Raw genomic sequence first — 20,477 nt, 5'->3', positions numbered from 1 at the left:
GGTTTTCTAACTAAAATAGGAACATAAATAGTGCCATCATTGCCAGACCTGGCCCACATCTGGTTGACTTACACCCCGCCATAACATCAGTCAGTCAGAGGTGCCAGCTTGATGCCGGTTGCAGGGAAGACCTGTTTTCTATGAGCCTGGGCCACATAACCCAAACCACAATCAAGACAGATATGGCATGCCATGACATAGACAGCGCCATCTATGCCAGGCCTGGTCCATATCTGGATGACATACGTCTTATCGTTCCAGAAGTCAGCAAACAGTGCCAGGTTGATCCTAGATCTGGGCCAGACCTGTCTACTATGTGGGAGACTGCTCCATGCAGGTGTTTTGTCTATGAGAAGGCAAATGAGGATGAGGAGAAGATCAGTCAGGAGGCAGAAAAGGAAATGCCATAGACAAAAATAGCCTCTTTATTCCCAGCTGTAGCTTCAATTCTACTTGCACAGCTTGTATGAGAGCAAAACAAAACAAAAAACATGTTAGTGATGCAGGATTTTTTCCCCCCTCGTACAAAACCAGAGGACTGATGGCTTCCTTAACATTTACAACAAATAATATCACGAATTTTAGGCTTTCTTTGTAAATGTAATCTCAGATATAAATCAGGAAAGGGAACAACAGCAGAACAATACGCTGTATCCAGGAAGAAGCAGCAATAGACAAATGATATAAAAGCTTCTGTTGAGGATGTCTTTGGGTTGACAGTATGACTTTGTTCCAGGACTTCTGGGTGATTGTTTGTGTGTTCTCACAAATTTTGTGCTTTGGTTTGACTTAGTAATATCGGCCTCTTTGAAGGTCCCAAGTCCTTGGCTCTTGCTCTTAGAGCATCTAGGCTTGAGAAATGAGAAAATTGCACAGCCTGTCTTGCTAGCACATGGGAAAGGTGAACGCATCTGCACGGAGAACTCTGAAAGACTCTGGGATATGTGAGCACTTAGCACAGATCATGACTGGAGGAGGTGTTGTCGGGCTATATAATCATTTTATAGCACTGTTGGGGAAATGCAACAAAGCAGGATGACTAATGCAGTGTTTTTAGGGCCAGCAATTAAAACGTTTCTGACCATTTCCAATGTGACGCAAAGAGAAACCTCAAAGAAAAAAGTGCTAGAGATAGATGGTGGAGGTGAATTAAAACTAGTCAATTTGCTGATTCTAAATTATATTTGATGACTCCTGTTAGAAAAAGTTCACACACTGAATACATTTATTTATTTTGGTTATTGTTTTATTTAAATGTTGCTTATCTTGTCAAAAAGCATTATTGCTCACACTATTCATACTGAGACCTTCAACAGCCACATCAAGCACAGTACATGAAATTTATATTTCCTGTTACTTTCACCAGATTTGGATATAAAGATTGCTGTCTTTTAATGTGCTTTAAATAACAAAGTAGCATGTTGTGAAGCAGGTTTAACAAAATGGTAATCCATCCAACTTTAAATAGGTTTGTTCCTTTATCAAATTTAGTCAAATGAGCCAAAGCCTTTGGTGCTTATAGGGAAAAAATCAGATTCAGCATTCCAGTAGAGGTGTAACTCAATAAAATAAAATATGCTTAATGCAATATGATACGTTTGACAGCATAATATTTTAAGATTATTTAACCAGACAATGATAGGCTAAAATGACTCAGCTAGCTACAACTCCTTTTTGAATTTTAGCGTGTTGTTATAGTAGATGTTTTAAAATGTATAAAATAGCTGTAACAGCAATAATGCCTGTAAAAGTTTCACATATCTATCTATCACGTTGCCCATCAATTTTTGATATACTCTGAAACTTTAAGGTGAGATCTAGCAGTTCTCTATATTCAGGCACCACTGTGGCATCTCGTTGGGGAGAGCAAAGCAGGCAGTGCTTGCCTTATGAAATCTAAAAATAGACACAAATGGAAAACAATGTGAGCAAGTCTCCTAGTATCTCAATGTTCTGTCCTAGAAGCTGCCCTCATTGTATCTTGTGGCTTTATTTTTCAACCTGATTGCTCATAGGGGGTTGTCTTACTAGCTGAAAGAATCTGAATAAAATTAGCATGTCAGAGGCTCAGGCATTCTGTTAGGAAATCTGAATCACAAACAAAAGAGTTTAGAAATACAAACTCTCTTCCAAGGTCCATAGCTACACAGTAAATATTTTTGGGGCTTCAAACAAAGGAATCCATTGTAAGTCAGGTAAATATGCTCAGGGGACTTCCAGTCAGAGAAAGAAAAACTGTAGACAAAGGTCTTAACTATTGAGTCATTAATACATTGAGTCTTTATTATTTTCACTTCTGGGTTGCTGCAAAGTTTCCCAAGACGAACCTACGGTAAAGACGACACAATGAGTGCATATTATTACAGCATGTCTACAGTATGAGTCACAGAGCTACTGAAGAAAGAAAGTTAGGTGTTGTCAGTCATGTAGCAGACTTGTCCCTGCTTGCCTTGCTAATGACGGCCAGGTGGACCAGTGACCTTGTTTTGGTCAGGCAGCGTTCCCAGTGGAAAGCGTTGAGAAAGGCCCTCCTAAATGTATCACCTGAAAGAGTGTAGAGCACCAGGTTGAAAAATGTGTTAAATCCAGCCAGAGGCCGGGAGATGATATACGCTGCATGCACGATGTTCTCTGCCGGACAAGTCACGTTATGATATCTTGATTCTATCCGCAACACACGCAGGACGTGATATGGCATAAAACATACAACAAACACCACCAGGATCAGTACAGTCACACGCCGTGCTCGCATCCGACAGAAACTTGTTGTGCGTGGTCCGTTTGCCAGCTGTTTTACTATCCCAGTGTAACACATAAACACCACCACAAGGGGAAGTAGAAATCCAAACGCAGTAAGTAGCCAGCCGTACAACCGCACAGTAGCGACGGGTTCAGTACTTGCAAAGTCTATGCACTTCTTGTTATCATTCACTGATATCATGCTCAACATGGGTGTTATTTCAGCGGCAGAGATGATCCAAACAGCTGAGCAGGCAATTATACCCCAGCGCTTCTGCTGTACCTGTGCTGCACTCAGTGGTTTAATCACCACTACATAACGAAAAACTGCCAGACATGTTAGAAAGAGGATGCTCCCATAAAGGTTCAAATGAAACCCAACGCGCACGACACGGCACATGAATCCGCAGAGAGACCACTTATCCCATCTGCTGTAGTAGTAGACCAGGAACGGCAGGCTGAGGACGTAGAGAAGATCGGTCACCGCCAGGTTGACCAAGATGATGCTGCTGCTCTTCCAGGGACGCAGCTTTGTCAAGTAAATGCTGATAGATGTTACATTTCCAACCAAGCCCACAATGAAGATGAGACTATAAGCCACAGGCAGGTAGTAGTGTTTCATCAGTTCATCCAAATCGGTACAGTTGGAATTGTTGGAATGGTTGATGGCCATAGTTCAGTCCTATTGAGAATGAGAAATGATTTTAATAACCACACTGAAAACTAAAAAAAACCCCTCAAAATAGAATGTCCCCTGCATTTATGAAAATGTAACTGAAGCAATTTAAAAGGAATTGGGGAGACACAATGTAGCAAAATTAGCAATCCTATAAATTAATTAATTTTTAATTATTCAAAATTATTAATATTACAAGAAGGGCTGGTTAGAGTTTTCAAACAGACTTCAAATATTCACATTTAATGTTAGTGATGTTTTTGGTATAGCTGCTATTTCTGATCACTAAAATTTGGAAATCACACCGTGAGAAACATGGGAATGAACACAACATGAGTAGTGCAGGCCTTAACATAAAAACAAACAGAAATATTAATATATTAAATATAATTGGCACGCATTGAACAAATGCCTTTTCTTTAACAACACCTCTATTCTTGTGTACTGTATTCATGACATATATGTTTTCTGAGCAATACAATAGGCAACACGCAAATCATTTCATTTCCCCCCAGCTGTCAGATCACAGCAGGCAGCAATTACTGCTCATGGAAGGAAGGCGAGAGCAGGACAAGCAAAGAAACAAACAATCAGGGAAACTCGGTGGGAAAGAAGCAAGCAAAATCATTCTTTTTCAACAGTCTGATTTCTGAAAGCCTCTCAGTATATGACAGTGCCTATGGCATCCTGTAATGCTGTCAGTACGATCTGTTCTCATTATGGATGTCAGGGGATGTGTGAGGTGTCACTTACACATCATAAACACTTGGTTTTCATGAGGCAGGAACTTGCACTCATTAAAATGATTACATTTTGCAAAAAACTACAAACTGTAAATTATGATTTCAGTGTTACATCTCAGCATAAAGGTAACATTCGATTATATAAAAGGTTTTTTACTCACTTCTACTGCCAGTATCCTCACCAGTATGCACTTCAGTCCTTTAGCATCTCGTCTCTATTTTCACTTCCATCCCACAGTCACACCCTCTTTTATTCTTTCCTTTCACTGTTACACACCACAAGTGGGAAAGTCCAGAATATTTTTACTTGAAGTCCTGTGTTGTGTGCTTCAGCTTCAGCTATGTGAAGTGCATACTTCCTGGTATCACGCTTAAGCTGACAAAGCTCAAGGGTCAATTTGTCTATGTAGCTTAGGTTTCAGGTGGTGAGGTGAGGGAATGGAATGTCGGGGATCTAGCAACACAGGAAACAGTCCAGTGTTCATTTACAAGAATGAACTCAAGACTTCCTAATGAGGTCTTTATTATTTCTTGAAACGAGCATGTGAATACCTCAGCATGGCACTACCGAGCTAAATTTAGCACACGGTTTCTGATTAAAGGAACAAGAAGGTTTAGAAGCAGGGAATGAACACTTAATTATAATAGTGTGTTACCATTTTACTTTAACTTTCTACAAATTCGACCGTAAGTTTCAATCAAAAGTGTCACACTAAAACTTATATGTTGTGAACTGTGCTTCAGTTGTGCACATCTGTAATCAACAAACTGCTGCTCACAGTAAAATGCAGCATTTTCTAGAAGTCAGATATCAGTAACTAGTAATATAATTAGTTCTGTCCAGCAAATGTAATGTCCAGCAAAAAACGAATATTATATTTTACAGTGGTTCTGAGACTATTTTACTTTTCTAACATGTGTTTTTATTTTTTTGACTACTTGGCTTCTTGTGTTCCTTCTTCCTGATGTTGCTACCACTACTTACCTGAGGATAAAAACAGGAGAAAGGAGCAGCAAAGTGTGAATAAGGACAATTTCCAAAAGCACAACGGCTGAGTTTTCTGCACTTCTATCCTGAGGCAATTAAAGCATTTTGTTCCTAGTCATCTCAAAGAGCTCACAAGTGCTGCTAGAAATAGACAAGATTTAAAACCAAGTGCATTTGACCTATGCAGCTTCTTCTCTGCCTCACGACAGGACCTGGACACGTTCCATCTGTCCATCCATCCATTTTTTTCCACTTATAAAATTCATGGACTCTACTTCACTAGAAAATCCTGAAGGAGAATGTCTGGCCTTCAATTCATACCCAGAAGCTCAATCACACTTGTGTTATGCAGTAGTAAGACAACCTCTGAATGGCTCAAAAAAGGAACTAAATTTAAGCGTTCAGAGTGGCCTAGTCAAATTCAGGGTCAGATCCATTTAAGGTACTTTGGCATGATCTTAAATAGGCTGATAATGCATGAAAACCCTCCAATGTGGTTGAATTAAAACAATTGTGGATAAAGGAATGGGCCAAAATTCCTCTACAGCAACGTGAAAGACTCATTGGCAGTCATTACAAATACTTGGGTGCAGTTTTCGTTGCTAAAGGTAGTACCAAACCAGCAATTACTTTTTCACATATGATTAGGTAGGTCTGGCTACCTGTTTTCTTTTTAATAAATAAAATGTCTATTTAAAAACTGGATTTTGCATTTACTCAGGTTGTGTGTGTGATCTCAAACATGTAAGTCTGAAAAACAAGCAAAAATTAAAAAAAGGAGAGAAATCAGGTAGTGGGAGGGGGGTACTTTTTCATAGCGTTGTAGTTCGGTACTTATAAATAGGTTGCTTGTCTTTGTTAATGATTCACTTCAAGCATTAATGATTGCAGCCGCCTTAACACATCTTCCCACCTCATGTAGTCATCAGCTACAGACCACACTGAAATATTGATTTAAACCTTGTGCAATTTCCTCTTCCTTTTGTGTCAGTCTTTATAATGTAAACATAAAAACATGCACGCTGTTATTTTTCAGTGTGAATATATTTCACTCATTGTCGGGGTAAGCTGCAAAAATACGCCTACAATTCTCACATTATGTTTGACTGCTGCTATCGCTAGAGCATGCAGTGTTGACCGCAGTCATGCTTAATATTTGTCCTGTGTTTAAAGGTTATTACGCTGAGTGTCAAGTCTACACCTGACATTACCTCAAAGCATAACACATCTGCATCTACAAATATATGTCTTTTTTCCCTTGGCTGCCCTGGACATGCTGATGTTCTCTGTAATGTCCCTCACGCACGCACTTAAAAGCAGTAAAAGAAGCTGACGTTTACAAATGTTTATTTTACAAAAGGGAAGCTAGAAAAGTGAATAGAAATCACTCTAAATTGTGATTCCTATTCACTGTCGGGATGGCGCAGTCCAGAAGCAAGTGTTTTATTGTAGAGATAAAAATCATCTTAGTTCAGAAAAAAATGAATGTCAAAGATCAACTCGACGCACAGAAATCTGAGTAGAGAGGATTAGGAGGCCAGGGGGTAGCTCGCCTAAGGAGGAGAGGGTGACAGAAGGTGTTGATGGTGGGGATGTGTAAGAAAAAGAAACTGCTTCTGTCTACAGTTTAGGCATCTTTGCAGCATTGAGGCGCATAGAAACACAGGAGGATCCAGCAGCATAGCGCATCTCCCTCAGCATGCCGCTCCACTGCTTCTTGTCTTCCTCATACCTAACAAGAGCGAGAATTGGGTCATTTTTCCCAAACGAGCAAAGTAGCAATATAAAAAATAAAAGCCTGTAAATCTGGGTCCCTCAACTTAATAAGACTTACTGCCAGACATCAGTGACCTCTGTGGGAGTCACCTCCTTGTTCTCCATCTGAACCATAGCAAAGCCACCCACAGCGTAAAGCGAGCCACCATTGCTTACTAGGTTGACAGAGCTTCTCTCCTGAGGAAACTCTGTGAAGGGCTCCCACCTGAGGAGACACAACATTAGGAGAAGGTAGGAAATAAGTCTAAGCTATCCCTGTTGTTGTAGTTTGTACCGCAGTCATTTTTTCCAGTTTCAGTATTTCTCTTTTCTTTTGGCAGATAACTGAACTGTAGTTTATCAAAGCCAAATGAGTGCAACATTTTTTTTTAAACGAAAAAATTCTGTTGGTTATAAACAAGTAAATTAACCAGTCCTGTAACTTAAATGTATTTATATTTTGCACTTAATTGCAGAAATTTTAATGTCAGAGTTTAAACTAGCTAGCTTAAATACTGTTAATCTGAGCCAATAGGCTCCAGTTAGTTATAGCAACTACATCGCTAAAGCAAATCTAAATCAACCTGATAGAGGTTCCTGCTGCAAATAAATAAACCACACTAAGATAAATCTATGTTTTATTAGTATTGAGGCTCCTTTTAATCCTATCCAGATGCTGCACTAGCTAGGGCAGATAAATCGCACTGAGAAGCCAGCTAGCTAAAATTATTAGAGAAAGGTTTGACTCAATGAGCATGAAGAACCAGTGAGCGCTGTGATTGTTCTAACCATCTTGGGGGATGTGGGATGATTTTAAATGTGACATGTAATAAAACATCCTGTTCTACCACATCCCAAAGGTGCTCTACTGGCAAAGCTGGACTGGTCATCTGGCATTTTGGGCCAATGGATTGAAAGGCCGCTGCCGTGCAAGCACTGATGGGGGCCCATTGGTTCATTTTTATTACTGACACTGTATTGCCCAATTAAATCTCTTAAATGCGATCAGCCCCTCCCCTCCCCTCTCCTCCCTTCTCTATTCACTGGTGCAGCTTGTGGAAGAAGTTTAGTGTAGAAGAAGTGAGTAAAAGGTGGAGCTGAAAAGCTAAGAGAAAATAATAAAAAGAAACTTAAAAATAGATGCAGCAAAATGGGTCAAATTAACAACATATTTGTTGTTGGCGCTGCTGCACCGTGAACAGCAACTAGTAACCAGACCTCACAGTTACAGGAGGCTGCTGCTGAACCAGCTGTGTAGAAGTGAGTAAGAGATGGAGGAAGATGAAACTCACATGATAAGAAGATAGATGGAGGGACATACACTCAACAAAAATATAAATGCAACACCTTTGTTACTGCTCCCATTCCCCATGGGATGGACGTAGAGACCTAAAATTCATTCCAGATACACAATATAACCATCCCTCCCAAACAGTGGTCACAAATCAGTCCAAATGTGTGGTAGTGGGCACATCTGCTATATTGAGATAATCCATCCCACCTCACAGGTGTGCCACATCAGGATGCTGATCTGACATCATGAGTAGTGCACAGGTGTACCTCAGACTGCCCACAACAAAAGGCCACCCTGGAATGTGCAGTTTTGTCTCACAGCAAAATGCCACAGATGCCACAAGCAATGAGGGAGCGTGCAATTGGCATGCTGACAGCAGGAATGTCAACCAGATCTGTCGCCCGTGCATTGAATGTTCATTTCTCAACCATAAGCCGTCTCCACAGGCGTTTCCGAGAATATGGCAGCACATCCAACCGGCCTCACAATCGCAGACCTCGTGTAACCACACCAGCCCAGGACCTCCACATCCAGCAGGTTCACCTCCAAGATCGTCTGAGACCAGCCACCCAGACAGCTGCTGGAACAATTGGTTTGCACAACCAAACAATTTCTGCACAAACTGTCAGAAACCGTCTCAGGGACGCTCAACTGGATGCCCGTCGTCCTCATCGGGGTCTTGACCTGACTCCAGCTCGTCGCCGTAACAGACTTGTGTGGGCAAATGCTCACATTCGATGGCGTCTGGCACGTTGGAGAGGTGTGCGCTTCACGGATGAATCATGGTTCACATTGTTCAGGGCAGACGGCAGCTGAGAATGTCCCAGTTCTTGCATGGCCAGCATACTCACCGGACATGTCACCCATTGAGCATGTTCGGGATGTGCTTGACCGGCGTATACGACAGCGTGTACCAGTTCCCACGAATATCCAACAACCTCGCACAGCCATTGAAGTGGAGTGGACCAACATTCCACAGGCCACAATTGACAATCTGATAGACTCCATGCGACGATGTGTTGAACTGCATGAGGCAAATGGTGGTCACACCAGATACTGACCGGTTCTGGGTCCCCAGACCTCCAATAGCGCAAAAAACTGCACATTCCAGGGTGGCCTTTTGTTGTGGGCAGTCTGAGGTACACCTGTGCACTACTCATAATGTCAGATCAGCATCCTGATGTGGCACACCTGTGAGGTGGGATGGATTATCTCAATATAGCAGATGTGCCCACTACCACACATTTGGACTGATTTGTGACCACTGTTTGGGAGGGATGGTTATATTGTGTATCTGGAATGAATTTTAGGTCTCTACGTCCATCCCATGGGGAATGGGAGCAGTAACAAAAGTGTTGCGTTTATATTTTTGTTGAGTGTAATTAGGAAAGGAGCAAATGGCTACTTTCATCATGAGCCACTGCTTATATCTAAAATGTAGCAACTAAGAAATAACCCAAAAACAACTGTACCTGATGAGAACCTGTTTCAATATCTATAATCAAACAAAAACATAAAAAATGCATAATATGTGTATGCCTGACAGATATACATATTCTTAAAAAAAATAATAAGAAGAAGAAAATGATGGTTGGCCGCCTGGACCAAAAATGCCAGGGCTGATTTTTTTGTCCCAGTCCAGCCCTGTCCACTGGAGTAAGACCTTGGGACTGGTGACTTGAGCAGTCTGTCTATCTCTGACCTCTAACATGAACAAGAGGGCTGCTGCTTACTGGATACTTTTTCAGAACATTCCCGGGAAACCCTAGAGATGATAGTGTGGGAAAACTTCAGTCGTTTCTAAAACCCTTAGACCATGACTTGCTCCCTTAAATGACCCTTCTTACCCATTCCGATGCTCAGTTTGAGCTTGAGCAGACTTCCTTGACCAGGCCTACATGATGCACTGAGTTGCTGCCATGCGATTGGCTCATTAGATATATGCATTAACAAACTGCTGAATAGGTGTACCTAATAAAGTGACCAGTGAGTGTTCTCATTTAACAGGAAAGTTGCAAACATATTCATACTTGTTCGTTGCAAAGTCATAGGCTTCACACGAGGCAGTGAGGCCTTCCTCGTTGACTCCACCAACCACTATGATCTTGCCATTGTGGACAACTGCTCCAAACATGGCTCTGGGTGTCTTCATGGCGGCCTGCTCCCTCCACTCTGACTGTTTGTGGTTATACACAAACATCTTGTTAAGGGCTTTGCTGTGAAGATGAAGGAAAGATGTGGGACTTTCAGCATCAAAAGCTGTCAAACTTTTTTGTTCATTTTTGGTGTTGATTTGGTGATGTCACCTACACAAATAGATGCAATTAATGGGTGCTTTAAGCATCTATAATTAAAGCTCTAAAATTAAAATGATGATAATTTAAATCAATTGCTTTTAAATAAGGAAAGATACATGTTTGTTTACCGACAAAGAAATTTAATCTTAAAGCCAATGTTTAAATGATTGATTATAAAAATGTATCCTCATGTCTTCATTATTATTATTATTTTTACTAATTGGACTAATGGACTCACAGTGTGTTTCAACATGAAGCCTTCATTAAAAAAAATCATGATTTCTCTATTTGAAAGGGCACAGCCTCTAAACACCAATCAACAGGAACACATTTGAAGAAAGAAAAGCTTCATGTGGATAAAGAGCAGAACAGGAGTGAGTAAATGGACTAAAAACAGTTCTACAAGAAAAGAAAAGAGAAATGACACAAAAAGCAAGTTAGTAAACGTAATCTATATAACAAACAAAGGTGTCCTGAGAAGGAGCGCTTAAAGACATAGGGACAAAATTAGTAAAGGTTCACAAACCTTTACTAATTGCAGTCAATGTTAGGTTGACATTCATTGTTACTTAATCCAAAGACTGAAAGTCTGAACAGTGATTCCATTTTCCTCATAATTAAACATTTGCTGTGTCCGTTTTGGAAACAGTTAAATGTTGTTAAATGGGCAAACGGAGCAGCTAGACCAAAAAGTATTCTTATGTGGTTACAAAACTAACCGATCTTCTTTTAAAGATCTGAATTTAAAGTTTAAAGTTGTAACTTAAAACTGTAACTTTAGTTACGACAAGCTGTTGGGTGTAGAGAAAAGTGCTGGAGTGAATGGGCTACTGTAGTATGCTGTAGAAAAGTGCCATTTACCCTTACCTCTTGCTCTTATTTTCCTCTTGGTTGAGACCTTCTGGTGATAGTCCCAGCTATATTAAGCCAGGTCGAGCACACCTGTTTACATTTGATAATTAGCAGCCTGTTTTACTGACAGCTGAACTCAAGAGCTGACTGCATGTCTTATTACAGTTTTAAAGCCTAAGGTTCATTTTGTTGTAAAAAGTGTGTCCCTTCCCAACTCTGGCTTCTATCGCAGGCATAGAGAGAGAGGAAAAATAGCATATGCTGGCTGTAACAAGAGATGCACAGGGCTGGTATTTTCCATGATTGCAGCATATATTAGATTACACACTCACATTTATTCAGCTATCTCTGTGGGGACACCCATCTCACATTCTTCACCCAACATTTCAATGGCTCCCCTCTGGGCGACGCCTCCACTGCATTTCCTGCAGGACTGAGAGGAGGAGAGCCACCTTTGTCCCCAAAGCCACTCTGCTTTTTAACTCCAGCCGGTAAGACCATTTCCCACACCGATAAACATAAACTACACTCTTCTTATACTACCGACACTTTATTAATTTTTAGTCACTTACAGTTATTTATTCACCTTTCAGTCACTTTAATTTCAAAACCGTATATATTGTATATTCTGTGTATTTATTATTTCACTCTTATTGCCCGTTCTTATTGTCCTTATCTTCAACGTTATGCTCCTCTGTTGTTTGTTAATTGCTCCTTGGGGATAAATAAAGTCTCCTGATTCTGATTCTCACAATAAACACCCTTGTCTTAAATATCACGACAGAATACAAAACCCATACTAATCTTTACCCTAAGACTATAGGATAATCAGTGAGTGTGGTGGAGGTGTGATCCCTGGCCCAGCTACAGGGGAGGGGTGGTGCCAGGGAGGTTGGAGGGACAGGTGGATGTCATTGATGTCAAGGATTTCCCTTTTTCAGTGATGTTGGAGACCAGAGGGGGAGGGGTGTGCAGCTGACTGGAAGTTGGCTGCCATGTGTGCCGAGCGGAAAAGTATTACTGTGTGCTTGATAAAAAGCTCAAACCGAATGGTGTGTTGGGTCGGAATTCTTTGCAGTGAGCATTCAGATTAAAGTTTCCACTCTAAAGTATAAGAACAAGAAACATACAAACATACAGAAGGTCCTTTTGTCACGATCCTGGGTCTTATGACCCAGTGTTTTGAGTTTTAGTTCATTTTGATGTTTTAGTTTATGTAAGCCCTTCAGGTTCCTAAGTTCATTTGTTATCATGCTTAAGTGTTTCTAGTTCTTATTATTTCCCCCTCGTGTTTCCAACTATGGTAAATCTCCCCTGCTCTTCATGTGTTTCATGTCTGTGTCTTACATTGTGAAGTTTGGGTTGTCATGTCTACGTCTCATTATGTTTCCTGTTTTATTGTGAAGAGGTCTGGTGTTTCTGTGTTCATCGTGTTCAGTTTTACTCTTCCCCTGTGGCGTTGTTATGTTCATGTTGATCTACTGTGCCTTTCTGTTCCATGTTTCAGATCCCTATGTTCTGTCTCCCCCAGTCTGTTAAGTTCACATGTCTTGAGTTCCGTCAGTGTGTTTCCTGTTTTACTTTCACAGTCTGTTCTATGTTAATGTTTCTAGTTTTGCTTCCCTTGCCTCGTCCTGCTTAATTAATCTCAGCTGTGCTCTCCTCCTGTGGCTCATTCCCCCTCGTTAATCCCTCAGTGTATTTAAGCCCCATGTTTCTCTTTGTCAGTGTTGCGTCCTCCCTCATAGCGGTGTGATTTTTTCCCTGTGGCTCCTTGTGCTTTAGTTTTCCCAGTTTAGTTTATTTTGTATTGTTTTTCGTGTCCCACTCCACGCCAGCAATAAAGCTGTGTTTTTTGAGTTTACCTTTTGACTCTGTGAGTTTGCGTTTGGGTCCTACTCTTGCCTGCACACAGCCGTATTGTGACACGTTTACTCACTTGTCATCCGTCTTTCCTCCAATGCTATAGACCAGCCCTTTGTGGGAGACAACTGCATGGCCGTGGATCTTCAGGGGAAGCTTTTTGGTCTCGCTCCACCTCATCTTCCTGAAGAATGTGACAATTGTAAGCAACTGAACTCATTAAGTGTTATTCTCTTCCCTTGAATTCATTGCTTCTAATTTCTTTGGGATTTAAAAAAAAAAGTTATATATATGAGTAATGTCAATAACTTAAATGGCCCACAAATGAATGCAAGAATGAAAAAAATAATAATAATAAAAATAAAAACAGCCAGAGCCGATCAACAACTTCAGATTTACCATAATTAATTAATTAAATTCAATACCAGAAAATCCTTAGTTAAAACAAAGAAATGCAATTAAATCTACTTGGTTAATTATCACCTAAAAATGATCAAATGTGAGATGTTTAATGAGAAATGGGGGAAGTAGGGATCAAAACAAAGAAATACCACTGACTCAGTATCATAGCACATCACACTATCCAATGATTCATTGGACTGGAGGTCTTTTCCAGCCACAGCAAACAGCAGGTTCTCGCTCTCTCCGATGTTAAAGAGACATCTTGGAGAAGGCATTGGGGGCAGCGCGATCCAGTCTGAGCTGAACGGATCCAACTGTGGAGGAGGAAAAAAAAACAAAACTATAACTCACAAGAGTGGAGAAAGCATACTTTTAGCACCCATTAGCTCTTTGTCTTTTTCACCTCATGAATCTGCTTGTTATGCTCCATGATATCCGCATATTGATTATGCTGTAAGATAAAGTAAGTTCAAGGCCTCTATCACATTCTTAATTGTGTATATTGCTTAGACCTGATGGATAATGTAATTCATCTTTTATTGGAAAGAGAATTCAGATAGAACTATGTTGCAGCCTTTTTGTTATCACATGCTAAAAAAATAACTTTCACTTATATTTTCCTTCTAGTTTATTTATAGTTTGAATAAGGAATTAAAATAACCTAAACCATCTTGTGGGATTTTAACTAATACTACTGCTTCTTTTATCCACTACACTTGAAAACTAGTGCTAGACCAGCTATCATTTAACTTTTAAAAGTTTCACAACCACCATAACATCTAAAGCTAACTATGTAACACAATATAACCCAGTGATACTGAATCAGATTTATACTGTATTTCTGTACTGTTGATATAAACATTTAATATAAAAAAACGGACTTTTTCCCTGCCTTTAAGCTTCTTGCTTCTTGCAAAAAATGAGACTGTTTGCTGTTTTCAAAGTGTCTTAGTTTCAGGATGAGGAACACATTTTACTTCAAATAAGGAATATCCTCAGTTTCTGGTTCATGTGACATTTTTTCAAGTTTCTCTACCACTTAGTAATTAGCTAGCTTTGGTGCAATACCGTCTTTTTGAGTGATTTCACCCAGCAGCAGCCAGCGACCTCCTGCAACGACTCATGACCAGTCAGGAAATATACATTTTTCCTTACCAAATAGGAGATCGCCTACTACAGAGAAAAGATAATGTCAAATGAAAAGAGAACCTCCTCACCAAATATGCATAACATTGCAGAGGAACATCCTTGTTTTCCTCGTCGACAAAGAGTCCTCCAATGATGTATAGCTGGTTCTTCTTTGTCACCAGGCTAACGTGGTTACGTGGCACCTGCTCGGACATGGCTGCCAGGAAGCACTCGTTCTCACTGACGTCATATCCCACTGCTGCCGTGTCATTGATCATCAGGATGAAGTCACGAGCATACATGCCTTGTCTGCGATTATCATTCAGGAATCCAGGGAATGGACTGTCCTCCTCTTCACCTCCTTCCTTGCTGGCCCCCTCCTCTCCCTCATTCTTCTTGGGTTTCTCTGGCAGTTTGCCCTTGAAAGCATCCCTGATGACCTGAATCATCTTCTGAAGCTCTGGGTCAGCTTTGATAATCTCTTCAGTCTCCACTCTCTCTTTGAAATATTTCTCAGGCAGGAGGCGGAATCGGATACAGTTGAAAGCATCCTTCAGGACCTTGAGGCGTTTCTCCCTGTCATGGCGGACCCAGGCCATGACGGCTTCGAAAACCAGTTCCTCTCTCTCAACATTCAACGAGTCTCCACCAATAATGGCAAACAGTTCATGGGCTGCGAGTTTTAGGAATTCCTCTTCCTTATAAAGGAGTTCAAAGCGGTCAGCAATGTAGTTGCGTGCTGCGATGGCCAGCCTGGGACAGCTGAGCACCAGGCCCATCCTAAAGATGGCCAAGCAGTTACCCAAGGACAGCTTCTTCTGAAGGTAGTTGACACACACTGTGAAGACAGAAGGGATCTGGAACCTGTTTGCCACAGCAATTATATCCTGAACGTTGTCATCGGTGAGATCAATTTCAGCTGAGTAGAGGTACTGAATAATCATGTCCAGGATGGAAGGGTTAACATCCTCAAGGACCACCTCTTTGGTGTTCTCCACCTCCTTCCCATCTTCAGTAAAGAAAATTTCCCTGAAGTAAGGGCTGCAGGCAGCCATGATCAGCCGATGGCAGGGAAAGCTACGATCGCCTACCTTCAGGTGACAGTCCACAAACTTGTTCTCATTCAAAAGCTCTTTCAGGCCGTCCTGGAGCAGGGTGCTCTGAAACAGGCGCAGCTCCTCCTTGATGGCGTTGGGGTCCATGGTGTCAGGAGGTAAACAGTAGGAGAACAAAGGAGTTGGTGGAGAGAGGAAAGAGACAGTGGCCACAGGTCCTCTTGGCAGTCAGTGCTGGCTGGAAAAGGCAGAGCAAAGAAAAGGTTCCCTGTGTGAAGACCCTGCAATTTAATCCTGTCCCACTCTAAATATAGTTCCCTCTGGCCCCCTGAATGGTTCAGCTTCTATGGAATTTAACTGGGCCAAATCACAGTGCACCACAGGCCAGGGTTGAGCAGCTGCTGCCATAGACTGAAAGAAGCAACTGGCTGGGGATATGCCACCATGATTCAGCTCCCAGAGTGTCACAGGGTAGGTAACAGTGGAGACAATGTGGTCACATCCTACAAATAGCTTTCCTTAAGCTGGAGTCTTAAGAGACATTTACAGCAATCGCTGTCATATTCAAAATAAGTGCACCCTCTTAAAGTTGGACATATTGTTCACTGGCTCATTGAGTTTTTTTGCATTTACATTTTCAGATAATTATAGCCACTGATGTGCTTTTGTACTGAAACATACTCCAATTTCCATTGCTTCACATTATATTATTGATATCAGATTTTGCAGATAATATAAAGTCAGTTTTAAATTGTGGCACATCTGAACCTAGGACCAAAAGATTCCCCCAACGTTATGATACCATCCTTCTTAAGTTCTTGTTTTATCATAGTAAAAAAGTAGCCTAAATAAGTAAACCTATGATAATAAAAGAAAAGTGCTATCAGTGCTTTTTTTAGGCTTATGAAATGAGATAGTATGATACTCACACAAGAACTTTCAGGTGAACTTCGTTCCAAATGAAAACCACCTGTGTTTAACTGTGAGTAGGTTTTTCTGTTTGATGTATTTTAACATTATAGTATTGCATGAAGTCTTGGTAGCTGGGGATTGGACCGCCAGGGCCTCCACTCCTGGCCACCGCTCACAATGCACCCGACCCCTACAGTGCCTCCTGCGGTGGGCCTGCAGGAAGATGGGCCCATGTCCAGGGGTGCACATAAGTGGTCTGCAGGTGCGCATGCACTTTCAAAATAAAAGACGCACACCAGATAAGAAGTTGCAGCGCATGTTTGCATACATTAAATTTTCTGGAGGAGGACAAACATTTGTTTAGAACACTTAAAGATGTCGAAGAAGCAAGCTCCTTTAAGCAATTACTTTGGTGTTCCTCCACCTCCAAACAAATGTCAGAAGCGCTTCTTTTGCGGTTCAGACTCCTTCTGACATTGCAACTTCTTATCTGGTGCGCGTTTTTTATTTTGACAGCGCATGCGCACCTGCGGACCACTTATGCGCACCCCTGCCCATGTCCCTTTTTCGGGCTATGCCTGGCAAGCAGCACAAATGGGCTTCCTCTGAAGAGTGGCTGGGAAGTTCAGCCATCTGGGAGGGGCTCAGAGTAGAGTCACTACTCCTCCACATCAAAAGGAGCCAGTTGAGGTGGTTTGGGCATCTGACGAGGATGCCTCCTGGACACCTCCTGGGTGAGGTGTTATGTCCCACCGGGAAGAAGCCCTGGGGCAGAACCAGGACATGCTGGAGAGATTATATACCTCTTGGTGTTCCCCCAGACAACCTGGAGGAGGTAGCTGGGGAGAGGGAGGTCTGGGCTTCTCTACTTAGGCTGCAGCCCCCGCGACCTGGCCCTGGATAAGCAGAAGAAGATGGATGGATGGAGATAGCATCAACAATTCACTTTAACTGACAATATTAACATTTATATTTATGCTAATATCTGAGCTCGAAGTCAAACAGAAAAATATTGACGAGAAATGAAAAGAAATGAAATTCAAAATCAATTCATGGAAATCAAATGCTAATTGATTACAGCAGACTGATAGTCCACCACAAATGGGTCATTTGTAACGTGCATTTGTGCACTTTACAGAGAACACAAAAAATTCAGGATAATAATAAGCTAATGTGGCAAGTTCTTGTAAATTACTCACATGAGCAGGAGTCTATTGATATGAGTGAATTTTGCATAATGACAGCAAAAATTGTCTCTAGAAGAACTTCTTTCCACCAATCAGCATTATTCAGCACTTTCCTTGTTGGCTGTTGGTATGTGTCAGCATGTGTGTGTGGCACTCCGCTATTGAACCTTTTAAAACACTCTTCCATTCACCAAGATGATTTTAAAATGAAAACATTTATTTGATCTCCTTGGTCTTGAATGGATGGATGGTCACACCGCAGAAGTTACTACAAGATGTTAAAATGCCAATTAAAAAAGGTAATTACTGGTGCGTCTGAATCAATATGAGTCTTATTCCTGTTGCCTGATAAAGTGAGGAGTGTGTAGAGTTAGGTAACATTTCTCCCGTGGGCAGCGCTAAAGATAGATCACACTATGCCACTTGTCGAGGAGTGTCTAATGTAATTTAAGGAGAAGGATAGAGCTGACTCTGCCACTTCCCTAAAGCCACAGGAGGTTAATTATGCACACTTACACCATATTGAAATCACATTTAAGTAGCCATTTGTCCAGGGTATTAAGGGACTGTATAAAAATTACTGTTGGGAAAAGTGGATCAAAATTAAATTATATTTTACTCTGACTGGCCCCTTATTCTCGTTGGGTGCTTACTTGTTTTATAAAAGATGGAGTTGTTTCGGTCGGTCACCCACCAGGGCCTTTGTAACCTGGCACACAAAGCATGCCCAGGTTGAAGACATGTACAGGCATTTCAATATATAACCGATTACAGAGAGGAGAATGTTGCAACAGAAAGATGTAAAACCCTTAGCGATCACTTAGAAGAAGTTTAAACAGGAAGCTATTTATATTCTGTACCAGCGCCAATGCAGAGGTTTTTTTTCCCCTATGATCGCGTATCGTCAGAAGAACATTGCCCAGATTCTGGTGTTTTTCAACACAAATATAAATGGTTACAGGGCTGCGGTAATAATAAAGCCAGCAGTGATCACAAACAAAGTTTTACCCTTTTCAAATGGGGCATCCCAACTGTGGAGATGATTTGACTGTGAAACCAATGGACACCACCCACTCTTGGTACATTACCTGATTTACTCTCCTTTCTTACCAATGCTGACCAACATTTACAAAAATAATTTCATGTTGTATTTAATGTGACTTAACATAATTGATGGAGCTCATGAAGTCATCATGAAAATAGTCACGGAGCATTCCATCTTTTATATTCAGTCTATGAAAGCCTATGTTAATGTTCATATTTGAACCATTAACCATCAAGAACCATGAACTGCTACGCTAAAAGCAATTTGGTTTTATTATGAGCCTTGATGAACCGTTGAATCGACGCACTGATAACATGAAACATGTTCCAAACTTTAAACATCCTCAGTCAAAATGTTTCTCCTAATAATATTAATAAATACTACAAATGCCGATGTTAGGACACTTTTTATATGATCAATTTTGGGATTTTTAGGAAGGCTTAAATAAAATATAGACATTGGAAAAGAATAAAAGTCAGCTTTATTTTAGAAAAAATACCCCCATACTCCAAATCATGTTTATACAATAACGTTGGTGCATTTTACACATATTACTTTAGAAATGATTAATTAAAAAATGTTTGATATTAAATGATGACCATGTAGCACTTAGTACAGTATGTATGAATGCAGTCAGTATAGCCTTGCAACAAAGATGGGGTGCTCAACAGTAGGTTTTCTGCTCATACAGCAGACGTCAGTTATGACATTAATACTTGTTACCCAGTAGAGGGCAGTGTGTGTGAGTATACATGCATGTATTTCCATTATTGTTACAGCTTGTGAAGTGAAACAGTGTAAACATTTTTCATTCAGTAAATCTAAGAAAAAACACATTCAAATGCTCAAAAAGATTCCATAAAGTTAGGAATCATATATATGAAAAGGAAAAAAAAACTATATTTGATCGATACAAGGGATGAGAAGCTTCATCTCTACTGTGTGTTTTTAGTTTTTTGTGAATATGTACTAATAGACCTCAGAGTGATTGAGTAAGGAAATTAAATCTATATGACAAGTCATGAAGCACTGGAGTTATTAGTTATAGTCCATCTTTTCAACACGTTTGCAGCACTCAGGCTTTGTATGAAAAAAATGATCTGTGGGTATGTCAAGTCCTCTGGAACTCCTAACACGCTACGAGCCAGCCCTCATCTGTATTCCTGAGAGAAGACGGATGATCTCCTGCCCTATCTATCCATGCTACGTTCCTTTTTTTCACTGTAATTACAAGAGATCCTGGAGGAGGAGGCAAAAATGTGGAGATGATACAGAACATCAGTGTACATGTATATGCCTGAGAATTATGCTAAAACTTCACATAACCCTGTGAAAAATGGCTGGTCATAGCTGCCCCTCCTCGAAATGTAGGCAGATGTGTGACGGATGCCCTCACTCAGCCACCTGGAAAAAAAATATATGAGAAAGTCAATACTCCCAAACATTTGGATCGAAGCGGAGTGTCAAAGCCTCAATATTTCAGTCATGAAATAGGCAAATAAAGCAGCAAGGTGTGAAAGACATAAAAGACAAAAATATGG

At 40.8% G+C, this 20,477-nt stretch overlaps 3 protein-coding genes across 6 annotated transcripts in view; all 3 read right to left on the bottom strand.

The window, feature by feature from the left end:
- Positions 1-499: 499 nt before the first annotated feature.
- Positions 500-5,122, bottom strand: LOC113016135 (2-oxoglutarate receptor 1). Of its 3 annotated transcripts, XM_026158711.1 has the most exons (3): positions 4,320-5,122; positions 2,450-3,421; positions 500-2,327 (listed from the first exon to the last, which is right to left on the bottom strand). In XM_026158711.1, the coding sequence occupies exons 2-3, from the start codon at positions 3,410-3,412 to the stop codon at positions 2,094-2,096; spliced, it is 1,197 nt and encodes a 398-aa protein (XP_026014496.1). In that variant the 5' UTR covers positions 3,413-3,421; positions 4,320-5,122; the 3' UTR covers positions 500-2,093. The 3 variants fall into 3 exon arrangements, with proteins under 3 accessions (XP_026014496.1, XP_026014495.1, XP_026014497.1); XM_026158710.1 differs by having other exon boundaries at positions 2,450-5,122; XM_026158712.1 differs by having other exon boundaries at positions 2,263-5,122.
- Positions 5,123-6,476: 1,354 nt separating this feature from the next.
- LOC113016133 (kelch-like protein 41b) lies at positions 6,477-16,231 on the bottom strand. The gene is made up of 6 exons (XM_026158707.1): positions 14,827-16,231; positions 13,766-13,923; positions 13,284-13,391; positions 10,226-10,411; positions 6,981-7,127; positions 6,477-6,878 (listed from the first exon to the last, which is right to left on the bottom strand). Exons 1-6 carry the CDS (start codon positions 15,937-15,939, stop codon positions 6,767-6,769), a joined length of 1,824 nt encoding a protein of 607 aa, XP_026014492.1. The 5' UTR covers positions 15,940-16,231; the 3' UTR covers positions 6,477-6,766.
- Positions 16,232-19,394: 3,163 nt separating this feature from the next.
- Positions 19,395-20,477, bottom strand: part of LOC113016306 (collagen alpha-1(XXVIII) chain-like) — a 41,904-nt gene continuing 40,821 nt past the window's right edge. For both annotated transcript variants that reach the window (XM_026159045.1, XM_026159046.1), the window contains exon 36: positions 19,395-20,340. In XM_026159045.1, the coding sequence (XP_026014830.1) occupies positions 20,333-20,340 (8 nt within the window). In that variant the 3' untranslated portion in view covers positions 19,395-20,332. The remainder of the gene's footprint in view (positions 20,341-20,477) is intronic.

The sequence above is a fragment of the Astatotilapia calliptera genome, chromosome 23 (assembly GCF_900246225.1).
Source record: "Astatotilapia calliptera chromosome 23, fAstCal1.2, whole genome shotgun sequence".
Classification (NCBI taxonomy): Eukaryota; Metazoa; Chordata; class Actinopteri; order Cichliformes; family Cichlidae; genus Astatotilapia; species Astatotilapia calliptera.
The sequence above is the reverse complement of the archived record's forward strand: the minus strand, read 5'-3'. Positions and strand labels throughout refer to the sequence as shown.